This window comes from Onychomys torridus, chromosome 4 (assembly GCF_903995425.1).
Source record: "Onychomys torridus chromosome 4, mOncTor1.1, whole genome shotgun sequence".
Lineage (NCBI taxonomy): Eukaryota > Metazoa > Chordata > Mammalia > Rodentia > Cricetidae > Onychomys > Onychomys torridus.
Genome location: NC_050446.1, coordinates 88,362,773 through 88,371,869, shown reverse-complemented (window position 1 = coordinate 88,371,869; position 9,097 = coordinate 88,362,773). Strand labels below are relative to the sequence as shown.

Below are 9,097 nucleotides of genomic sequence, written 5' to 3'. Positions count from 1 at the left end.
CTCATCGTTGTATTTACATAAATATGAATTTCTGAGAACATTTCCTAAACCAGTATGTACCTAATACAGAGAATTTTATCCACAGCCTCGGCCTTACAAAACGTTAGTGGGCTTTGAACTCTGACCCTCGATTCCAGTAAGAGCGGAGCCTTGCAGTCAGTTCTGTCTGGGATTTCCATAACGAAGGGTTGATAACAGTTTGATGGGAAGTGCAGCCTTTGTGCGTCTTGTTTTCTCTTCTTGGAAATAGCAAGACAGGGTGGACAACGCGCTAGGACCCGCTGTCCTCTAAGAAGCTAATGCCGGCCCAGACATCGCGAGAGACTGTTTCCGGCAGGACCGCTTTCGGAGCACTCCCGAGCGCCGCGCCTGCGCACTCAGCCGGCCGCCGCGCCGACCCCGCGGACGTGCGCTCTCGGCTTCGTTTTCGCGAACCCCTGGCTTAGAGATGCGCCGCTGCCGGGCCCTTACCTGCTCCAGGTGCGTGTGGAGGGCCTCAGGATCCTGCGTGCCAGGTGGAATGAACTCCGGGGAGGGTCAGGCCTGCTCAACCCCGCCGAGGTTCGCAGGGAACCGAACAGGGTGCCACGACCTCAGCTCCTTGCGTGTGCTTCGTGGAAGCGGTAAACTCAAAAGAGCTGAGCCCTGTGCCCATCCTCCTGGGGTCGAATCACTTCTCTCCCATCTTTCACTCTGCTCTTCCCCTGCTCCCCATCTCCTGGCTACCGTCCGTGGACCTTTCACCCTTGCCCGTGCCAGATGTGGGGTTTTTACAGACCCTGAGCTCAGTTGGACCCCCCAAATGCTCTTTGCTTGCGGGAGATTAGGCTGAAAACAGTTCAAGTTTTAGTTCAAGGGAGTGTATGGACCATGGGCAGAACAAGGTACAACGAGGCTAAGCTTGTTGTAAATGTCACTAGAAAGAATTCTCGAGCTGGAAGTTGCTTTTTTCCCAGGTGTTTTGTTTCTTGTTCGTTTACTTTTGTGATACATTGGAGATGTCTTTTAAGTGGTATTTGCTAAGACATTGGTGCTTTCAACCCTGAGACAACATGGAATTTTATTGATGTCAGTTTTTATAGTTATCTGGCTTAATGTTGTTTGAGCTCCTGTCTTGATGATATCTGGATCCAGTCATTGAGCACATCCATTAGTTCGTATTCTGACATAAAAAATAGCCTTAGTGTATTTTTTTTTTTTTTTAAATCATGACAAATTCAGTGGAGAGAAAAGAAAAACCAGTTGAAATGGGATTCAGCCTCTAAGTGCACAGGGGGATTGTGCTTGGAGTGTGGAAATCTCTGACCTTTTACTTATAAATAGGAGGTGAGATCACCACTTGCCACAAATGATTCTGACAAGGTAGGGTTCTCATGAAGTGCTTTCCCAAAGCAAGTGACAGGAGTATCCAGTCTTAATACTAGTGATGGCTGCTCAGCCACCAACCCTTTTGGGGCACAGGAGCTCTAGGTGGCCAATTCCTGTTCTTTATAATCAGATAGTTGCCTTGTGTAGTTTTAGTGTGGGACTTTTTGTTTGGGGAGGGGTGGTATTCTATAGAAATAGTCACCCAGTGAAAGGAGAGATGTATAAAAAGAATGGAGAAGACCCTACTCCAAGCCCAAACCCTGTAGCTTGTCTGTGGCAGTTAAGAGGTTTTGCCTGCCTGCTTCATGGAGAGAAGCTGGCTTCCCATACCAGACTTAGCACTTAGTACAGGACAGTACAGTTCATTCCTTTCCCAGCTATTCAACAGCCCTCCCCCTGGCACATTGGCCCACGGGAGTCAGGAGCCCTTAGAAGCTTTCCTCTTGTGCACTGTGTCCATTGAACACTCACTTGCTGTCTTTCTGTTTAAGAGTCCACTGGGGGACTGACTCCTTTTGTCCCACTTACACTGTTGTAGCAAGTGAATAAGGTTTGATAATTTAAGCTTGGCTCATTGTCCTGATTGACCATCTTGACATTTGTTGCTCAACAGGAATTAAATTCATTGCCTGTCGGGAATTAAATAAATTGCTAAGTTCTTTGTAGTTTGCTGGGTTTATGGCAAATTTACTTCTCATAGCTGTTAACTTTAGTTAACATGTTTAGGATTTTTTTTTTCAGGTTGTTCACTCTTAGCTTTTTTTTTTTTTTTTTTTTTTTTTTTTTTTTTTTTAGCTGAGTGAAGTAAAAGCATCCATAACCCCAACAGCTGTCTGTTGCTAGGTTATATTATGTATTTTATAAATTAGTCGAGTGGCTTATGGTCCAATTGTTTTACTTATTTAAATGACATTTTCCACTTGACCACTAATATAATAATTTTGCATGCATATTTTAAAATAATATGGCCCATGGGAAGAAAACAGAACTCTGTTGTTCCTTTAGTACTCCTGCCTGTGGCCACTGATCTTTGTCACCCTAATAGATTACTTCTCATTGAACATAGTGATTGATTGATTGATTGATTGATTGCAGGTTCCCCTGTCTGGTATTTTGTGAATAGGTGTATAAAGAACAGCTTTCACATACCTTTTAACTTCTTCCACCTGAAGTTTCAGAGAACAATTTTTATACTTGCTACACGGTACTTTATGCTCTCTTAAACGAATTGGGCTGATCATCATCAACCGAGTTGACTTCAGTCCAATGATGAGTATGGACCTGTAGTTTGAAAAGCACTATGATAAACAACTAGTATAAAATAGTCTCTCAGCTTGTGTTTCTTATTCAGATTGTGCAATGAGTGTTTCTGATTTTGTATTTACGTTGTCTTCTGAGATGATGAGCAACATATAGGTTGACTGTTTGCCAAGCCAGCAGCTGAAAGAATTCTGCGTTTCTTGTTGAGGTGTAAATCCTTATATATTAGAATGAAAGAACTGATGGAGTTTTGTTTTGTTTAGTTTTTGTCTTAATTGCTGGCTTAATTAAGGCTAATGGAATAGTAATAAGAGGAGAAGAAATTTGTCTTTTCTGGACAGTGATATGTGAGAATTGTGAAATGTTTGTTAAGTTTTAGTGTGTCTCTAAGACATCTGTAAAGAGTACATCTTAGACCAGAATGACCTGTGTTGAATCTTGTCTGATGAAAGAACAACATTCAACATTCCGTTCTTTATTCATAAACACATATGTAAATATGCAGTTTGTCAGCCTCATCTTATGCACTTGTTTTTGTTAGGAAGCCTTCAACAAAACAGAGGGGAGAAGTGAACTGAATTTAGTAGGTTTATCTTAGAAACCTACAGTATTAAGGAGATAAGAGTCACAACATAAAATCTGTTTAATCTTGAGCTCAGCAATAGCCCACATTTCTATGGTGCTTCACAGTTTTCTGGCACATGCATATACATCGTTGCCATTCTTGTACAGCAACCTGGGATGGCAGAAGGCATGCTCCCACTTTAAAGACTCTCAAATTCCCTTTCTCCTGACACACAACTTATACAGTGACAAATTTAGGATTAAAACTCAAGTCTTCTGTGAATAGTATTCTTGTTGTCCTTGTTGATCTTGAGAAATAATTGAGAGTAAGTATTTATTTATTTTTGATTTTTTTTTTTTTTCTTTCCGAGACAGGGTCTCATTTTTTTGGTGCTGGCTATCCTGGAACTCATTATATAAATCAGAGTGGCCTTAACTATCCTGGAATTCACTATGTAAATCAGGGTGGCTTTAACTCACAGTGCTGGGATTAAAGGCATGTGCCATCAAACCCATTGAGAAGAGACAGTTTTAACACTGTGATTCAACCATCTAAATATAAATAAATGAAACGTTCTATGCTCAGAGCATGGCTACAGCATGTGTTATACTACAATGCCAATATGTCTTATTTTTAATATTTTAGATCTACCTTTTAATTAATTTAAAAATATTTATTTATTATTAGGACAGAGCTTCACTAGCTGAGGCTTGCCTGAAATTGCTAGATAGTCCATATTGGCCTCAAACTCATGATCCTTCCTGTGTCTAACTTGGGATTGCTGACCTTACAGAAGTGTACCACAATAGCAGGTACTACTACTGCTGCTGATACTACTTCTCCTCCTCCTTCTCCTCCTCCTCTTCCTCCTCCTCCTCCTCCTCCTCCTCTTCCTCCTTTTTTTCTTCTTTTTTATGACAAACCAACTCATTGACACATCTAATAATGAAGGAAGAAAGTTGCAACTAAAAGGGCTATTTAATCTAAAAAATCAAGTTTGGCCCTTTTTAAATAGAGCTTATCAAGTAGAAAAGTAGAATTTTAGATAAACTCGAGAATTATATCTGTTTAAAATTAGTTCTATGATTCTAAAGAATTCATCTAAGATGGTTGTTAAGTTACTTAGAAACACAAGAAAGTCCAAATTCTCTCTTACTTTTAATCTTCTGCCTATGGACAACTAAATTATTTGCCTTTATACAAATCTTAAAATTAATACTTTGGTTTTTTTTAATTTGTAGATGTCTGTGGAGCTTAAGAACACCATGGAGCTTGTCAGAGAATGACACTGAAGAATATGATGGCTGAAAACAACTTAAAGATGCTGACGATTCAGCAACGTGTAGCCAACAAACTACCTAGGAACAGACCGTATATTTGTAACATTTGCTTCAAGCACTTTGAAACACCATCAAAATTAGCTAGGCATTATCTCATTCATACTGGTCAAAAGCCGTTTGAATGTGATGTGTGTCATAAAAACTTTAGACAACTAGTTCATCTGGAGAGGCACCAGTTAACTCACAATTTGCCTTTTAGCTGTAATACTTGCCAACGCCACTTTAAAAATCTGAAGACATTTGTGAAGCACCAGCAGCTTCACAATGAATCCTATCACAGTGATGTTAAAGTCAGAAGATTGCTTGAGACCAAGCAAGAGAAGCCTGTGTATGGAGTATATAATACTTTCACTGCAGAGGAAAGACGGGCACTACCCCCATGCTCTAAGTCTGATCCCACGTACAGCACTACAAAGAGAAGAAAGCATATTCATGCATGTACAATCTGTGGCAAAATGTTTCCATCACAATCAAAACTTGATAGGCATGCACTTATTCATACTGGGCAGAGGCCTTTTAAATGTGTCCTGTGCAGTAAATCTTTCCGACAGTCAACTCACTTGAAAATCCACCAACTCACACATTCAGAAGAAAGACCTTTTCAATGTTGTTTTTGTCAAAAAGGATTTAAGATTCAAAGCAAACTTGTGAAGCATAAACAAATCCACACTAGGAATAAGACTTTTCAGAATCGTTCTTTAAAAGTAAAGAGTCCTGAATCATGTCCCCTACCTAATAAATTAAATGCAAAGCAGGATGCTTTTGAAAATGGTGATATGGGTGAGTCTGAGGAGAATAATCCTCTTGATGTCCACTCTATTTATATCGTCCCTTTTCAGTGTTCAGAGTGTGAAGAATGCTTTGAGTCAGAGCAGATTCTCAATGGACACAAGTGTCTTCCTGCCAGAGGTGGCAGAATTCCAAGCAGGCTCAAAAGAAGCTGTAACTATAAGACCATTGTTAAAAAGCTCTTGGCTAAACTTAAACGTGCTGGGGGTAAAAATTCAGATAACCTTCAATCAGAGAAAAGAACATTTAAAAGCAACTGCTTGAAAAATTGTGAACGTACTCCTGGTGAGCAGAACGTGGAACAAACTCAGAGAACATTTATGGGTTCCCTTAGCAGACATGGATCATGTAAGGCAGTTAGCAAAAAGAAGAAGAAAACACTAACTTTGCCATTTTCTTGGCAAAAGCAATTTCAGAGCCAAAATGTGGGTAAAAGTTTGCAAGGTATCTTTACAACAGGAAGCCTATTAACTATGGATGGTTCTGTGAATAATAAAGACTTGTCAATCTATGGTTCGTCAGGTGAGGAATACTTTAATAACTGTGACATGCTTCAGTGTGGGTTTTCAGATTCAAGTGAAAATATACATACTGGACATAAAATGTGCCCCTGTGATAAATGTGAGAAAGTGTTTCCTTCTATCTCTAAACTACAAAGACACTATTTAATTCATACTGGACAGAGGCCTTTTGGCTGTAATGTTTGTGGGAAATCTTTCAGACAGTCGGCTCACTTAAAAAGACATAAACTAACTCATATTGAAAAGATTCCCTATAGTTCCTTTTGGCAAGTGGACTTTGGAAATGTGAACAAACTTTTTGTTCATCCAAGTGATGATGTTAGCTATAATGCCTCCCAACAGTGTGAGGGGCTTAGTTTTCAGAAGTATGAGGGCTCAGAGTCCAATCAGGTATCAGGGACTGATGTCAAGGCAGGATCAGAGGATTTCATTCTCGGTCCCCACTGTAGGAACAGGCAGTCTTACCTCACCAACAACACACTTTTGGAGTCAGAGCAGAGCCGTCACTGTTACAGTTATTTAGACCGTCCCGAAAGAAGTGATGGGCTCCTTTACCAGTGCAGTGTGTGTTGTAAAAATTTCCGGTCTCCATCCAAACTAGAAAGACACTATTTAATCCATGCAGGGCAGAAACCATTTGAGTGCTCAGTCTGTGGCAAAACATTCAGACAAGCTCCTCACTGGAAGAGACATCAGCTCACTCACTTTAAAGAACGGCCGCAGGAGAAAGTGGTTGTTCTAGATTCAGTTAGGTAACACAAAACCACTAATGCATTTGTGGTCTCTGGTGATATAACACCCTCTGAGACATTTTGCTGAAGGCCTATATTAGAGAATGGCTTCCTAGGCAATTGCTTGTCTTGCGTAATTCAGGAGTAAGTTAAATAAAATCAGTGTTTTAGAAACAGCCAAATGACTCGAGAAGGAATACCATGGTTTGATGCCATGACTAGGTACCTAAGGTGGTCAGTGTATAACTTTGGTTGTATTAAAAGGTATGAATCCATCATCAATTTGGCCTGATTTGTTGAATTACTCCTTAAGACATTGTGTATATATATATTTGGGATATATATATCCCAAAATGAGGCCAGAATTGCCATTCAGCTATAGTACATCACCCTGTCATGGTTTATTTTACATGGACACTTACTTAAGTTCTATTGCAAAACATTTTTCTTACAAGTTAAAAGATAAGAGGACAACAGATATGGAAACAGGGAACAGCTTTTTCATAGTCATTTTTTGAGACTGTGGCAATTTTATCTTGTTAGACAGAGGTGTCCCCTCCCCATCTAGGCTGCTGATTTTTTTTCCCTAAGGAATTGAAACATAGGAAGAAGGTGGGTTACACCCGTGAGTATTTACCATCCAATACTGTTTACATTTACATGGGTATTTCCCAAGTGCCATGAGCTTTTCTGATATGTCTGCAGTTGTGTCTTTTTAGACACTTAAATGCAGTGCACCTGTTTGCACACTAGTGGTTGAGAACACTAGCCAGGAACAAAACTTTGTTTTAACTGCTCTTTGAGTGGCCCTGGCTTAACTAAGTCTATTCTGTCAAATTTGATCACATGGAGATAGCTATGTAGTTTCGGTTTTCGCACCTCCGAGAGAGACACTAATGCTATAGTAGTGTTTTAATCTTTGTTGTTACTTCAATTAGTAAGGATATTGTCCCTGTATAGGAATAAGACGCTGCTAGGGTTCAGGGCATCATTTTTTCTACACAGTATTGTCATGACTTGACACAATATTTCATTTACTCCTAATCTTCGAGAGAAGTATCTCAGTCACAAATTGTGCTTCACATTTGTGGCAGTTTGTCAAATCATTGACTAACATCTAGCAGTGAAAAGGTTAACTGTTCTGAGGCGAAAGGAAATGGGTGGGTATTTAGCACACTTAAATATAGTGAAAGGTCTGCTGCTGGAAGTGTGGGCAGTGAAGTAAGTGTAATCGTTGAGCATGGTGTAAAGAGCTGCACTTTGTGAGGGGAGGAAAAAGGAAAAACTTTCAATCCACGTGAATCTTACGAAACTTTGGTTTAATTTACAGAGATAAAATGTGATGGTATGAGTAAAATATCCGAATGATATACAGATGTGCCTGTTTTTAAGTAGAGATATTCATCTAAAGAGGAGAGCCACGTGCTTGAAGGAATAACTTCTCTTCTGTGTCTTTGAGATTTGAGGTGTGTTTTTCCAGCACAAGCAAGATATGGTTTACAGAATTGTCTTTGCACAGAACTCTTGCAGGACATCGTTGCATAAAAGCAAAACATAAATACTTCATGTTTTCCACAAGTAAAAGTTCAAGAATTATTTAATGTGTACAATTATGGATTTGGGCATTTCCCAAATTATTTATATAATTTTATTTGAAGGGAAATGCCTGACATATTTCTTTCCCACCTAAACAGGGAGAGTTGAATGTTGTGCTCGTATGACTATGAATCTTTGCCTGAGTAATAATAAGATGCTTGTTTTATGTTTTGGTTTGTTTTTTGGTGGGTTTTTTTTGTTTTTGTTTTTGTTTTTTTGTTTTTTGGCTCATGCCTTTTAAAGCTGTTTCATATTGAAAGTTGGAATACTGTAAAAATTTTGTCAAGAGATGTACTGTAGTGCTATTTGAAGTACCTGTAACAAAATACTTACCTTATTATCATTGCAAGCTTCTTATGGGAACTGTAGAAGTGAAAATAAAGTACGAATTCATGTTAAGATAAACATGTTAAATGACGGTTTGCTGCATGCTAGAACTGTACTTATTGTTGAGTCAATTATTTTGGTTTTCTGGAAAAAATAAACTTTATAAATATCTTTTAACAGAACTAGAATTTTTTGTTTGGGTGGTTAGAGGTTTTAGCATGATTATTTACTGAAGGGGTTTGATTAGCTGAGGTAGGGCAATTACTGCTTCATGTTTTATACTACAACAGTGTCTGATTTTATTAATACATGTTATATGTTGATGGGAAGTAGATAATGGTTAACGTTCTTGAAAAACTCAAATTTCAGAGTAATTTAAAAATAGTTTCAAGTTACACAGTTTGCACTTTTTTAAAAGGGAAAAAAAGTCACATAATATTGGAACAAGCTACCAATACCACTTCCTACAATGAGCTTACATGCTTGTCTAATCATGTACTTCATTTCTTGATAAAAAAAAGATTCCTTTTTAATCATGTGTTTATTTGTATGCAGTTACGTGCCTGTGAGTACTTGTAAAGATGTAGGCCAGAAGAGGGC

At 38.9% G+C, this 9,097-nt stretch overlaps 1 protein-coding gene across 2 annotated transcripts; it reads left to right on the top strand.

Moving 5' to 3' along the window:
• Positions 1 to 370: 370 nt before the first annotated feature.
• Znf770 (zinc finger protein 770) lies at positions 371 to 8,674 on the top strand. Of its 2 annotated transcripts, none has more exons than XM_036184279.1 (2): positions 371 to 480; positions 4,435 to 8,674. In XM_036184279.1, the coding sequence occupies exon 2, from the start codon at positions 4,476 to 4,478 to the stop codon at positions 6,597 to 6,599; it is 2,124 nt and encodes a 707-aa protein (XP_036040172.1). In that variant the 5' UTR covers positions 371 to 480; positions 4,435 to 4,475; the 3' UTR covers positions 6,600 to 8,674. The 2 variants fall into 2 exon arrangements, with proteins under 2 accessions (XP_036040172.1, XP_036040174.1); XM_036184281.1 differs by lacking the exon at positions 371 to 480 and adding an exon at positions 501 to 623.
• The last annotated feature ends 423 nt before the right edge of the window (positions 8,675 to 9,097 follow it).